This window comes from Somniosus microcephalus, chromosome 31 (genome assembly GCF_052327205.1).
Source record: "Somniosus microcephalus isolate GS21.2 chromosome 31, FLI_Smic_1.0, whole genome shotgun sequence".
Classification (NCBI taxonomy): Eukaryota; Metazoa; Chordata; class Chondrichthyes; order Squaliformes; family Somniosidae; genus Somniosus; species Somniosus microcephalus.
In genome coordinates, this window is record NC_141017.1 from 30,954,713 (window position 1) to 30,970,244 (window position 15,532).

Here is a 15,532-nt window from a genome sequence, read left to right on the forward strand (position 1 = left end):
CAAGTGGAAACATCTTCTCTACGTCTACCCTATCGAAACCCTTTCATAATCTTAAAGACCCTCTATCAGGTCTCCCCTCAGTCTTCACTTTCTGGAGAAAAGAGCCCCAGCCTGTTCAGTCTTTCCTGATAGGGCACGACAATTGGTCACAATATTTCTGGGCTTAGGGGGAGAAAAGTTGGACAAGGTTTCTGTACTTGGTCGCTATCCAGTGACTGCTGTTGAAAAGTGTGTGTGTGCGAGTGCGTGCATAGCCGGCCTGTCTGCGGAGCTTCCCCACAATTCAGTCTAGGCTCACAACAAAAACTTGCATTTATATAGCGCCTTTAACGTAGTAAAACAGCCCAAGGTGCTTCACAGCAGCGTGATCAGACAAAAATTGACACTGAGCCAAAGAAGGAGGCATTAGGTCAGGTGTCCAACAGCTTGGTGAAAAAGGTAGGTTTTAAAGGAAGAGAGGGAAGTGGAGAGGTTTAGGAAGGAAATTCCAGAGCTTAGGGTCTAGACAGCTGAAGGCACGGCCGTCAATGTTGGGGGCGAAGGAAATCTGGGATGCACAAAAGGCCAGAATTAGAGGAACGCAGATTTCTTGGAGGGTTGTAGTATGGCTGGAGGAGATCACAGAGGTAGGGAGGGGCGAGGCCATGGAGGGATTTGAACACAAGGATGAGAATCTTAAAATCGAGGCGTTGCTGGACCGGGAGCCAATGTAGGTCAGCGAGCACAGGGGGTGATGGGTGAACGCGAGTTAGGACGTGTGTAGAATGGGCACTTGGTACACTAATCCAACTTTGAATCAGCATCTTCAAGAGGGAGAAAATCAGGAAAAACAAATTTCTAATGACACATCGAGGTCCCTTTCACTTTCTACTGGCTGGGCTGGGTCATGTCAGCTAGTCCTTAAGGCTAGAAACCGAATAAAGCAGCCCTCTGTTTATGCGCCTGAAAGCAAACAGTGTCTGAATGTAAACACAGTTATATAAAGTTCAATCCACATGTCAATCCATGGAACAGGAGACATTCCTGAGACTTTTTAAAGGGGCACTGTCTCCGCAAAGGAATATTTGGGACATCCTTTATTTCATGTGTTTACAAACACAGAATATCATGACACGAATCACATCAAATCTGACAGTTGTGTCACTTGCCCCTGACATCATCATGACAGAGGTTAAGTCATTTCTCTAAGCCATGCCCAAACAAGAGATCTTGCCTAACCAAATACAGTCAAAACTGGAAATACACATTAAAGCTTCACCCAAAACATTAAGCTTTCTCTTCACAGATGTCAACCAGGCCTGATGTGTATTTCTGACTTTTTCCTGTATCTATTACACCTCTAAAATGGTGTTAGACTCCTTTTACATGAGGACACTGAAGAAATGTACTGGCCTTTCTTTATAGTACCTTATCACATCAGCTCAAAATGCTTTTTTTTTTTAACAGAGTGTATTACTTTGGGACTGAGGCGACTGCAGTTCTATCAGCGGACGTGGCAGCCGTTCAGCGCCAGCTGTGTCCAGCTACAGTCAGGCCCTTAAATGTTCCATCCAATTTTGTCTCATTTTAAGGCAGTTTTTCATTACTAACCACGCCTCATCCAGCTATCAAAACTGTGGCGTCTTATTAATAAAGCAACACCTCGATTTCAAAATTCTCATCCTTGTTTTCAAATCCCTCCATGGCCTCGCCCCTCCCATCTCTGTAATCTCCTTCTGCCCCACAACCCCCCCGGGATATCTGCGCTCCTCGAATTCTACCCTCTTGAGCATCCCCGATTATAAATCGCTCAACCGTTGGCGGCCGTGCCTTCTGTTGCCTGGGCCCTAAGCTCTGGAATTCCCTGCCTAAACCTCTCCGCCTCTCTACCTCTCTTTCCTCCTTTATGACACTCCTTAAAACCTACCTCTTTGACCAAGCTGTTGGTAATCTGCCCTAATTTCTCCTTATGTGGCTCAATTGCCTTATAATACTCCTGTGAAGCGCCTTGGGACGCTGAAGGCGCTATATAAATGCAAGTTGTTGTAACAAACACAGGGGATCGTTTGTCAGCTCTGGCTTGTAAAACATTCAACAGTGTTGCTGGGAAGAAAAACCTATTTGCAGTCAGGCTTTTTTTAAAATAAATAAAATAACATTATTTTTCAGCCCCATTTCGGATTTGTTTGAAAGCATCACACTTTGTAAAAATAGATCTAATTTGCAAATTGGGAGTTTTTTTTAATTCCTTCTTCTTTTGAGGATTGTACGCATTTGAAATGCCAGACTGGAAACTCCCAGCTGGTCTGGATCAACACACGTAGGAGGGGGTTCCCGGAAAGCGAGCCGCGCAGACGTCACTCGCCATTCCGCTTTTGCCCATATTTGGACTTGGTTTCCGCACGTCAGCGTGGAAAGCCCCGGTCACCCGCTCGGCGTCAGCACGTCACTGGCGCACCTGCAGAGGCTGTTGCAACTTTACAAAGTTTTTACACAACTTCAGGGTAGGGCAGGAAACGACTGTAATTCACTCTGTCAGCCTTTGTATCGTCAGCAGGTTTTGCAATATCTTACCAGAAGCAATCTCTATATTCGAGGATATGTTGCCATGAGTTTAATTCCAATTTAAAAATTGAATTAATTGGATTTTTAAAGGTACATAATTCTCAATTTATTAAACGGGATATTAAACTACTACTGCTAAATAGAAAGAGTGAAGGAAAAGGTTGATTTTGCTTGAATATATTGACATATATTTAATCTGAAACTCTTCAGAGACTTGAGCACATAAATCTAGGCTGACACTCCAGTGGAGTACTGAGGGAGTGCCGCACTGTCGGAGCTGCCGTCTTTCGGATGAGATGTTAAACCGAGGCACCTGCTCTCTCAGGTGGATGTAAAAGATCCCACAGCACTATTTGAAGAGGAGCTGGGGAGTTCTCCCCAGTGTCCTGGCCAATATTTATCCCACAATCAACATCCCTAAAAACAGATTATCTGGTCATTATCACGTTGCTGTTTGTGGGATCTTGCTGTGCGCAAATTGGCTGCCGCGTTTCCTCCATTACAACAGCGACTACACTTCAAAAGTACTTCATTGGTTGTAAAGCGCTTTGGGGCATCCTGAGGTCGTGAAAGGCGCTATAGAAATGCAAGTCTTTCTGTCGTTCTCACATAGAAGATAGGAGCAGGAGTCGGCCATTCGGCCCCTCGGGCCTGCTCCGCCATTCAATGAGATCATGGCTGATCATCCAAATTCAGTACCCGGTCCCTGCTTTCTCCCCATACCCCTTGATCCCTTTAGCCTTAAGAAATATATCCAACTCCTTCTTGAATATATTTAATGAATTGGCCTCAACTGCCTTGTGTGGCAGAGAATTCCACAGGTTCGCCACTCTCTGGGTGAAGAAATTCCTCCTCATCTCTGTCCTAAATGGCTTACCCCTTATCCTTAGTCTGTGACCCCTGGTTCTGGACTCCCCCGCCATCGGGAACATCCTTCCTGCATCTAGTCTGTCTAGTCCTGTTAGAATTTTATAAGTTTCAATGAGATCCCTCTCATTCTTCTAAACTCTAGCGAATACGAGCCTAATCGACCCAATCTCTCCTCATACGTCATTCCTGCCATCCCAGGTATCAGTCTGGTGAATCTTTGCTGCACTCTCTCCATGGCAAGACATTCCATTTTTTTTAATGTTAGAATCACATTAGATTCAGGGGATCAATTATTTCCTGAGGAGTTCAGCTGCTTAGTTAGCCCAGGATGATTGATGAGCCGAACCTCAGCTATGTAAGAATATAGTGCTTGACTGATTCCCAGTCTGTGCTGTGTTGGTGATCTCGACTTGGGTGTCAGTTGCGGTTTTTCAATTGCCCTAAGTATCCCTTGGTTACTGGGAGGAAGAATCAGCTGGGTTTTTCTGCTCCTGATCACTGTCCTTGCTGTACTCGCTGGAGTTTAGAAGAATGAGAGGGGATCTCATTGAAACTTATAAAATTCTGACAGGACTGGACAGACTAGATGCAGGGAGGATGTTCCCGATGGTCGGGGAGTCCAGAACCAGGGGTCACAGTCTAAGGATAAGGGGTAGGCCATTTAGGACAGAAATGAGGAGGAATTTCTTCACCCAGAGAGTGGTGAACCTGTGGAATTCTCTACCACAGAAGGCAGTGGAGGCCAATACATTAAATACATTCAAGAAGGAGTTGGATATATTTCTTAAGGCTAAAGGGATCAAGGGGTATGGGGAGAAAGCAGGGACCGGGTACTGAATTTGAATGATCAGCCATGATCTCATTGAATGGCGGAGCAGGCTCGAGGGGCTGAATGGCCTACTCCTGCTCCTATCTTCTATGTTTCTATGTCCAGTGACTCTCACCGAGAAGTGTGTGCATGTGGATATTGGGCATGGACAGGAGCGGGCGAGGTTGTGATGCTCGCCACCGTTTAGCCCATTAGCACTCATTGTTCAGGCTCACACGTGGCCAGTTGGGTAAGAAGGGCTGCCAGCAGCACTGGGATAACCCAGCATGAGCAAGTGCCTTCGGGTGAGATGGGGTACAGTGCTGGGCCAGGGGTGAATTTTCCTTTTATTCTGAGTCAACAAGGTTTATCCATTCAATGTACTGTACCAGCTGCTAAGACTTAGCTTTCATTTCTATAGCAGGGTCAAAGGTTATGTTATCTACAGTGCTTGACTTGAGGAAAGGAACCCCCAAATTATGAACAAATTATATGTCCATGACTCTCATTTTCTTACTAACTTATTTATGTCTTTTTTTACCAAGGAGTTAGGCTCATAATGATTCCTGTATAGTTTAATTGGTTAACCCTTTGAGAGTGCACTAACATAGAAACATAGAAGATAGGAGCAGGAGTAGGCCATTCAGCCCTTCGAGCCTGCTCCGCCATTCAATGTGATCATGGCTGATCATCCAAATTCAGTACCCTGTCCCTGCCTTTTCCCCATATCCCTTGATCCCTTTAGCCTCAAGAAATATATCCAACTCTTTCTTGAATATATTTAATGAACTAGCCTCCACCGCCCTCTGTGGCAGAGAACTCCACAGGTTCACCACTCTCTGGGTGAAGAAATTCCTCCTCATTTCAGTCCTAAATGGCTTACCCCTTATCCTTAGACTATGACCCCTGGTTCTGGACTCCCCCGCCATCGGGAACATCCTTCCTGCATCTAGTCTGTCCAGACCTGACAGAATTTTATAGGTTTCAATGAGATCCCCTCTCAATCTTCTAGACTCCAGTGAGTATAAGCCCAATCGACACAATCTCTCCTCATACGACACAATCTCTCCTCATAACAACTGATAAGCCATATGGGCTTGAGATTTTTTAAATATATAACATTATATGCGTGTGCATTCCTTCCCTCCTCTCTCCCAAGATGGTGACTCAACCTGGGGTCCAGTTCTGTCGGTGCCTGTGTTCCTCTGATGGCTATTTTGCTATGTAAACCCAGACAATAAGCATTCACTGGTCAGACAAGCACATAAATGTCACAGCTAAGCCTGATCCTCTGTTCAACTGATATCCATGGTAGCTTTGGCTCGGTGGTAGCATTCTTGCCCTCTGAGTCCGAGTTTATAGGGTTCATAGGCCCCACTCCAGCGCAAAATCTACTGATGCAATGTCAGATGAGACATGGGCTGCCCTCTAGGTGGATATAAAAGTGCTATTTGTAGAAGAGCAGGAATTCTCTATGTCAATATTTATCGCTCATCATTAGAAAATATTATCTGGTTACTTTTATTTATTAACGTTTGTGAGGGATTGCTGTGTGAAAATTGGCTGCAGTGGGTCCCTACATTACAACAGTGACTACACTTCAAAAGTAATTCATTGGCTGTGAATGCCCCGAGGTCATGAAGCAGCCCCTATAAATGGCCATTTGTGTCTTTCTTTCCTTCCCTCTTTCCAGAAGGGATCACTTGATCGTGGCCAGGAGCAGGGATCCTGGCTGAAATGTTCCCCTTTCCTGGTCCAGTGAGGCCGAGTTTCAAAGAAATCTCAACCAGAATTATTTATAAAGGTTTCGATAGGTAAAATAAATCGTGGTCTGGCACCTCTTGGGGAGTATGAGGGCACGGTCCAATGTGGACACCTGTGGGTTGGCACGGCAACAACATTCTGATACAGCGACTGAACGCCAGGAGACAACCAGGCCACGATTCAAGGGACTCTGGCTAATCCTTTGTTTAAATATGTTGATCACCAGATCCACAGCTGGTTGTCACGTCATAAATGGACTTCAAGAAGCCACAAGGTTTTTTTTCTAAAGAACATAAGGATGAGAAAAGGCCATTCGTCCCATTAAGGCTCATCCCTCTAATACCTTAACTTTCTCAATTTGCCTTTAAATAATCTACCTTGCAGACTACTCCAAACATTTATCACGCTTTGAGTGGGGTAATTCATTCTATTATCTGTTTCAAAGGTAGTTGTTCATTTTGGTTCTCTTAATACCTTGGTTTACTTTAATATTCTAGTTTTAATTTCTCTACACCACTGAATATTTTATACACCTCGATGAGGTCCCCTCTCAACTAATCTCTAGATGGTACTGCTTGAGTTTTGTTAATTTTCCCTTAAAGCCCATCCCCTTTTACTCTTCAATGCATGAATGTCCTATTCCCTCTGTTTTCCTTCACCAATTTTATCTCTGCCCATCTCCTCTTCTGAAGGTGTTGACTCCTTGCTGGGGTATAGGTTGACAGGTGTTGGTCAACCTTTGGTACCTCACCCAAGCGCTTGAACTTCATACGAGTTTAGACCGCAAACGTGGGCAGGCTATTTGACCATGGGAGAGGGGGAGGGCACCACAACCAAGCCCAATCCCACCTTCACCCAATGTCCACAGGTTTGCCTCTAGGAGAGCTTGCTGGTAAGCAATCAGGAGCAGGAACCCATGATGATTTCCCTCTCCGTAACCCAGTGACACCGAGGCCCACTGTAGCACCCCTAGCTGCTCATGAACCTCAGCAGGGACCAAGAATGGAACCCGAGACACATCTGGTCAGTATGGTTCAGCCACTCTCTTCGACTGCACCTCCCAAACCCGCAACCTCTACCACCTAAAAGGACAAAGGGCAGCAGGCACATGGCAAGACCACCACCTCCAAGTCACCCACCATCCTGACTTGGAAATATATCGGCCGTTCCTTCATCGTCGCTGGGTCAAAATCCTGGAACACCCTCCCTAACAGCACTGTGGGAGTACCTTCACCACACGGGACTGCAGCGGTTCAAGAAGGCGGCTCCTCTTGTGTTAAACCAATAAAAAAAATACATTAAACAAATACACTAACAAAAAACCCAGAAACAAGACTTAACCCATTAAATTAAAGTTTGGTTGTTTAAACCAATTATGCACTCCAGTCCCCGCGGCGCCCACCGGTCACGAAAGAGCTCGAGCTCGCCGGCGGACACCGCGTGCTCCATCTCCAGGGCCACCCGGCCGCGAACGTGGCCGCGGAAGAGAGGGAGGCAATCCGGCCGGACGACCCCCTAAGAAGGCGGCTCACCACCACCTTCTTAAGGGGCAATTAGGGATGGGCAATAAATGCTGGACCTTGCCAGCGACGCCCACATCCCGTGAATGAATTAAAAAACTAATTGTCCTAATTTGCCCTCCCTCTCAATTTTTTTTCTAAATTAACCTGTCTGCCATAGGTTCAGACTTGGGAGACCAATGTTTGCACAAACTTGACTCAATCATGAAACGTTTTAAAATATGAAACCCTTTCATTTAAAAAAAAAAGTAATCCAAGCTCAGAAGGCCGTTTGGATCACCAAGTGGTTAAGAGTTAAACGGGACTGGCTGTGGGGGTTGAGGGTGTAACTGGGCTAGGAGGAAGAAGTCGAGTTGGCAACTAACGCGGATAGCCCCGATTATGATAACTCCTCTCCCGCCCCCACCAACCCCTTACTCCGTTCCTGAGAAGTCTCGGGTGTAACAACAACAACACAAGTTCTGGAAATCAGATGGTTATCTCCAGGAAACCAGACTTCGGTCATTTTCTATTACGCGGAATTGGAGCAAAAAAAAACACAAGAGACCAAGCAGGCGCAGTAAATTCACAGTTCCAAACATTTACTTAAATACATGTAAAAACATAAAATTGTCAAAAACAAAAAAAACACAAAATTCAACTCAGTTTGTTACAAACTAAACCAGGGAAAACAAATTCAATAACGAGAAAAATATATAATAATTTACAAATTAACTCTTGTGTGTGTGTGTGCAGCATGGAGAGAAATTTCAGTGACCCTCTTAGTACATGAAGTCCCCCCTAAAAAAAAATGACACATTTTTTTTCCCCTTCTTCTCCTGTGCAAGCCTCGCCTCGCTGGACACTGGACAGTTCTGTGTGCCTCTGTTACATGGTGTACAGGCTTCAGTGTTTTTTGTTTCTCCTCTTGGTGAGGATCAATCTCACAGTTTTAGACCGAACCACATGCAACTTTCTCAAGAGCTCCAGTGCGATCAGAAAGTAAACCAACTTCACCAGTCAGTTTCGTCTTGTGTGTGTTTCTCTTTTTCTCTCTCTTGTTTCTCTCTCTCGGCTCCATCTCAAAAGCCCTGCAGTTTTTGAGTTAATACTATCTGGCAGCCACTGCTGATGTGAGTCATGACTTTCTGTTTCAACTGAGAGACCTGGTCTCTCAAGACGGTGGCGGTGGACGCCAGCCCGGCGTTGTCGGATTTCAAATTCTTCACCTTATCCTCCAGCCGGGCGATCCTCTCCAGTTTCCTCTTTCTGCACTTGGAGGCGGCCACCCGGTTCCGCAGCCGCTTCCTCTCCGCCTTGATGCGCTCTTGGTTCTCCATGTCGATGGGAGAGAGCGGCGGGGTCTCGCCCCGGCTCTGGACGTCGGGCACGATCTGTGGCTCTTCCTTGAGGGTCTGCAGCCGGGGGTGGTGGTGGTGGTGGTGGCCCAGGGGCGCGGGCAGGTTGTAGGCGTGGGCTTGCGGCAGGTAGCTGATGGTGGCACTGGGGTAACTGCTGCTGTTGGCGGCCGAGGAAGAGGAGGTGGAGAGGGCGCTGGTGGTGTTGGTGTAGGCGGTAAGGTTGGTGTAGACAGGGGGCACCTCAGTGGGCACCGAGGAGCCGTAGGCATTGCTGGCGCCGCTGCTGTTGCTGGTGCAGTTCATGCCTGGGCTGGAAATGGAGACATTGGGCGCCACATGGTTGATCTTGTGCAGCTCCTCCAGAGCCTTCACGAACCCATCTGCGAAGCCTTCCTGCTCGTCGGTGATGTTCCTGCCGCAGAAGTATTGGCCGGGAGTGGGCGTGGTGGTGATCACCCCATTGCTGGATTGGATGATCAGCCGCTCCAGCTCGGGAGATGCCAGCTTCAGGAGCCCGACGTCGGGCGCATTCAACAGGTTGTCCTCGGGGTTCCGAAGATGCGGCTTGAGCGACCTGGACGGGTCCACCAGGTTGAGGTTCATGCTCTGCTTCAAGTATTTGGAGCTGTAGTCATGGAGACCGCTCTCTGAAGCAACGTAGCCGGAAAGGAACGTGTCATCGTGGTAAAATGGCTGTTCCATCTTTGTAGACATAGAAGAAACAATAAAATATGGTGGTGTTGGTGGGAGATACTTGGGGCAGAGTCCAAGGCTTTGCTGAGCAGGGGCAGCCGACCGCTGTCCCAACAGTGTCCAGGGCAAGACCTGCAGGCTTATTCTGGAGGAGGACAAGTGCAAAGTTCTCTCGCAGGAGCCACAACACGTCTCGGTTTATCAAGTCGCCCAAACACACACAACTGTCCGCAGCGAGCAAATTCTTTCCAAAAAAAATCAACCAAATCCCTGGGACCTCGGCGTCCTCCCAGCAGCGAGAATCCGCAGCTTGCCTTGGTAAACACAAGGGTCTGTCTCTGTGTCTCTCTCCTCTCTCTCTCTCTCTCTCCCTCTCGCTCTCTCTGTTCCTTGATGCGAGCTAGGAGTCTGTCAGTCTCTCTGCTCCTCTCCTATAACATCCTCCAGTCTAATGCGGCTGCCTGTGTCGCCATAACTTCTTAAATAGCCGGGGTGATGTCACCGTTCCTGCCCACTGATTGGGTTTGTGTGTGTGTGTTTTTTTCCCCTCTCTCTCTCTCGACAGTAGAAGCCACTAGAGGGCTTCTGAAATCCTTTAACCCTCTTGGTACTGAACTTCCTCCAGCGAGATCCAGGAGCCCGGGTTTTTTTTTTATCGAATAGTGCACATATTAAGACTGATATTTTTTGGGCACCACATTTTTGTGTGTGAATGTTTTAAGATAGAAATAAGTAAATGTACAGAATCACCTACAATTCACATAATAAAAAAAGAAAGTCTTGCATTTCTATAGCACCTTTCACAACCTCAGCACGTCCCAAGGCGCTTTACAGCCAAGGAAGTACTTGAAGTGCAGTCACTGTTGTTATGTGGGCAACGCGGCAGTCAATTTGCGCACAGCAAGCGCCCCTCCGAGTCACACCTCACGACTTCTACTCCCGACCTAACTCACCCTCTTCTTCTTAGGCAGTCCCTCGGAACCGAGGATGACTTGCTTCCACATTAAAAATGAGTTCTCAGGTGACTGATGAGTCCAATGCGGGACCTACAGTCTCTGTCACAGGTGGGGCAGACGGTGGTTGAAGGGGGCGGGTGGGTGGGGTGCTTGGGTTGACGTGCGCTCCTTGCGCTGCCTGCGCTTGGCTTCCGCTCGCTCCCGGCGAAGAGACTCGAGGTGCTCGGCGCCTTCCCGGATGCTTCTCCTCCACTTTGGGTCCGGGATTCCCAGGTGTCGGTGGGGATGTTACACTTTTTCAAGGAGGCTTTGAGGGTGTCCTTGAAGCGTTTCCTCTGCCCACCTGGGGCTCTCTTGCCGTGCCGGAGCTCCGAGTAGAGCGCTTGTTTTGGGAGTCTCGTATCGGGGACCATCGTGGGAAGCACCATCACCACACGGACTCCTGTGGTTCATAGAGGAGGCTCACCACCACCTTCTCAGGGCAGCTAGGGTTGGACAATGAATGCCAGCCTTGCCAGCGATGCCCACACCCCGAGACTTTCACAACCTCAGGACATCCCACAGAGCTTTACAGCCAATGAAGTACTTTTGAAGTGTAGTCACTGATGTAATGTGGGAAACACGGCAGCCAATTTGCGCACAGCAAGCTCCCACAAACAGCAATGTGATAACGACCAGATAATCTGTTTTAGTGATGTTGATTGAGGGATAAATATTGGCCAGGACATTTCTTCTCTATGCTAAAAGAATGTGTTGTGTGTTGGGTGGTGTAACAGGGCGAGGCTGGAAGGATAGCGTAACCAGAGCAGATCCTACACAAACGAGACTTCAGGTGGTGGGTGGGGATGCAGAAAGCCGACAGTTGGCATCCATGCCTTTAGACTAGGTAAACAGCCAAGGTTCCTGTACCTGATCACTTTTCAGTAGTGTCAGCTGTGGCTCCGTTGCAAGCACGATTCACTGCTGAGTCAGAAGGTTGTGGGTTCAAGTCCCACTCCAGGGACTTGAGCACATAAAGCTAGGCTGACACTCTAGTGCAATGCTGAGGGAGTGCTGCAGTGTTGGAGGGGCTGTCTTTTGGATGAGATGTTAAACTGAGGCCAAGTCTGTTCTCTCAGGTGGGCATAAGAGATCCCAAGGCCACTATTTCAAAGCAGAGCAGGGGAATTATTCCTGGTGTCCTGGGGCCAATATTTATCCCTCAACCAACATAACAAAAACAGATTATCTGGTCATTACCACATTGCTGTTTGTGGGAGCTTGCTGTGTGCAAATTGGCTGCCGTGTTTCCCACATTACATCAGTGACTACAATTCAAAAGTACTTCATTGGCTGTAAAGTGCTTTGAGATGTTCTGTGGTCATGAAAGGCGCTATATAAATGCAAGTTTCTTCTTCTTCTAGTCTAGATTTTTCAGTTTGGCCTGCTTAATTCACTGGAGGGTTACACGTGTTACCCGTGTGTTAAAATATCAGTGATCAGAAGATACAGGAACACTGTTCCCTCTAATTGGTTTTGTGCATGGTCACTTTAACTGGCTGCGCGGCACATTCAGATTTTCGCACATGCGTGGTTTCTTCCTTGTAAAAGTCAGTAAGTGGCCTTCGCGGGACCTCCAGACCGCTGCGTGGCCTTAGTGGGAACATTGATAGTGACACCCCCCCTCCCCCTTGAATGCGTGGCAATGGACAAAGCAAGGATTGGGCTCAACTCTGATGCCCTTCACAGTCCCCTTGCCAACACTCAAGTGTCTAGGCTGACACATCTCTAAAAATAAGCAGAGCTGAGGAAGGCCAGTTGACCTATCTACCTCACAGTAGAAATCTACAGTCCCACCACAGCATCTAACTGCCTCCACAACCCAACCCAGAAGGCCATCCCAGATATTAGTCACCCTTTGTGTGAAAAGTGCTTTCTGACATCAGTCTTGAACTTGCGTTTTACCAATTTGTCTCTATGTCCCTCCCTTGACTTGTAATCCTGGTTTGCCATGGAACAGTGCTCGGGCTCCTATCCCACTTGTATCTTATACACCTCTACAAGCTCTCCTCTCATTCCCCTCCTTTCAAGGGTGATGAGTGCAAGATTTTCAAGCATTTCCCCCGATAACTAAGGCACTAATAATCAGCACTGTGGCCCTTCTCTGAACCCCTCCAGACACTTGAACATTTCCCTCATGCTTCGATAACCAGAACTGAATGCAAGAAAGAAAGACTTGCATTTATATAGCGCCTTTCCCAACCTCAGGACATCCCCAAGCACTTTACAGCCAATGATGTACCTTTGATTGAAGTGTAGTCGCTGTAGTAATCTAGGAAACACAGCAGCCAATTTGCGGACAGCAAGCTCCCAATGTGATAAATGACCAGATCCTCATGTTTTTAGTGATGTTGGTTGAGGGATAGATGTTGGCCAAGATACCAGGGAGAACTTCCCCTGGGAGTTCTTTGAAACAGTGTCATGGGATCCTTGACATCCATCTGAGAGGGCAGATAGAGCTTTGGTTTAATATCTCATCCAGCTCCTCTAACAGAGGCGCACTCCCCCAGCGTCAAGGCCTAGATTTTGTTTCCTGGAGTGGGACTTGAACCCACCAAATACTTTTGACTCACGGACGAGAGTGCTACCAACTGAGCCACAACCTGACATTAGTACGAATGCAGTAATGAATGCGTGACCTCCATACAGCTTCAGGCCGACTTATACTGTGCTGATGTGGCAATATAGCTCAGCGCACTGTTTGCAGACTGCTGCTTTGCCTTGACTGCTTGTAGTAAGTGTTCAGGCAGTCCACTGTCATTAGCAGATCTCTTTCACCATCCCCCCCCCCTCCCAGCCAGTTTTAGAACATTCATTAAGTACGTCGCCTATTTTTTTTAACAATGCGTTGAAAATAAGGAACGACTCTTTAGGTGAGGTCCTGGAAGGCTATTGTGCCTGGGGAACTGTATCCCAGCATCTTCAGGACAATTAGGGGACAAATGGGAGGAAAACTGACAAGACAAAAGACTTTTAGGAGCTGTACTGGACCCATCAACTATGAAGTTACACATTTCCTGTAGTGTAATGCATGATTCAGCAGCCCAGGTTCAACGAGTGACTGTTAACATTGTATTCAAATCTATGCCGACAAGAGATATGTGTGCAAGACTGGGAACGTCTAGGTTATGCACAGCAGAGATGTATCTATAAAAGTACGCGTAACGTGCGAGGTTCTTGTTCGCTCCGGTGCATCACGGAACCTACAGTCCTGTCGGCTATTTAAGACTGAGATGAGGAGGAATTTCTTCACTCGGAGGGCGGTGAATCTTTGGAATTCTCTGCCCCAGAGGGCTGTGGAGGCTCAGTCGTTGAGTATATTCAAGGCTGAGATCGATAGATTGTTGGACTCTAGGGGAATCAAGGGATATGGGGATAGTGCAGGAAAGTGGAGATGAGGTAGAAGATCAGCCCTGATCTTATTGAATGGCGGAGCAGGCTCGAGGGGCCAAATGGCCGACTCCTGCCCCTATTTCTTATGGTCTTATGTTCTTATTCTCCATCTTACCAAATGATGTGAATCTTACAAGGAGGGATATTCCAAAGATAGTTTAAGGGCTGTCACCTCTACAGCCTGAGTTCAAACTCACCCCATTCAAAATGGAATTGAAGTCTCCTCTGCCTGCTAGCAGGAAGTATCTCCTATGAACATACAAAAATGACCGGCAGCGAAAGGCCAGCATAGTGGTTAGCACTGTTGCCTCACAGTGCCAGGGACCCGGGTTCGAATCCGGCCTCGGGTGACTGTCTGTGTGGAGTTTGCACATTCGCCCCGTGTTTGCGTGGGTTTCCTCCGGGTGCTCCGGTTTCCTCCCACAGTCCAAAGATGTGCGGGTTAGGTTGATTGGCCATGATAAAAATTGGCCCTTAGTGTTAGGGGGGATTAAATACGTGGGGTTACGGGGTTACGGGGATAGGGATTGTGTGGGATGGCTGTCGGTGTAGGGACTGGGTGCTAGGGTTTGGATGATCAGCCATGATCTCGTTGAATGGCGGAGCAGGCTCGAAGGGCCGAATGGCCTACTCCTGCTTCTATGTTTCTATCAAGCCTGCCCCACACTCAGGATGGTTGAAGCATCGTAACTAGATACTTCCAACCCCGCTCCCCCCTCCCTACCCCCAGTGGCCATGTAATCTCATGGGAGAGGCAAAAAAGAACCCAGGGCCAATAAGGGAAAAAAATACTCTGGAAAATTTCCCTCCGACCCCCCCCCCCCCCGTCCCCCACCTCAGGTGATTGAAACCCAGTCCAGAAGATCACACGGAATGAGTGCTAGCCTGTCCAATATGTTTGGGCTGCCTGAATCCAGTTCCTGTAGAGGGCATGGCCGAGAGCCAAAAAGCTGCCCCTAGTTGTCAACCAAATTATTAATGCCAATCTGACAAGCCCTAGGATGGCTGGTGCGGTAAATAGAAGAAAAAAAAGTCGCACTGGAAGAATAGGAGATGCACTTCAGGGTTGGGGCTGAGGCAGAATATAGAAAGCTTCGCCTTGCATTTAGTCGTGTTAGGCTTGAGCTGGAGTGTTTGCTGTTGAAAGCGAGTGTCCAGAATGGAATGTCTCCACCCCACCCACCCCTCCCCTGACATCCTTCATCTCGAGGAACACAAAATTCCCAAAGCAAAAAAAAAAATTAAAATAAAGGAGAGGAGAAAAAAATGGATCAGCAATCACTTATCAAATTAACTGCAGAACATGTGGTGTGACACAGTCAGTCGGTGCCGTGGCATGGGATTCTGTAGAGCGGGGAGATGCAGGTTAATTCCTGTGATTTTAAGGAAAGGATCGGTGCTTCCCTCATAAGGAAGGAGGGGCATTCAGGAATTAACTCGAGCCGATCCCAAGTATGTATCAGCAGCTGGATTTTAACAAAAGGAACCAGAGAAAATTAACTGCAAAAACACGGGAAAGACTGGATTCTACATGCCATATGTAGTCAGCTTATATCAAGTTGTGGGTTCGAGTCCCACTCCAGAGACCTGAGCACATAATCCAGG

General features: G+C 47.5%; 1 protein-coding gene across 1 annotated transcript; it reads right to left on the minus strand.

The window, feature by feature from the left end:
* Positions 1 to 8,061: 8,061 nt before the first annotated feature.
* Positions 8,062 to 10,004, minus strand: junba (JunB proto-oncogene, AP-1 transcription factor subunit a). Its single transcript, XM_085971728.1, has one exon. The coding sequence runs from the start codon at positions 9,558 to 9,560 to the stop codon at positions 8,568 to 8,570; it is 993 nt and encodes a 330-aa protein (XP_085827854.1). The 5' UTR covers positions 9,561 to 10,004; the 3' UTR covers positions 8,062 to 8,567.
* Between the last annotated feature and the right edge of the window lie 5,528 nt (positions 10,005 to 15,532).

Coding starts and splice junctions, on each gene's coding strand:
- junba (XM_085971728.1), bottom strand. CDS start 9,560: ATGTCTACAAAGATGGAACAGCCATTTTACCACGATGACACGTTCCTT.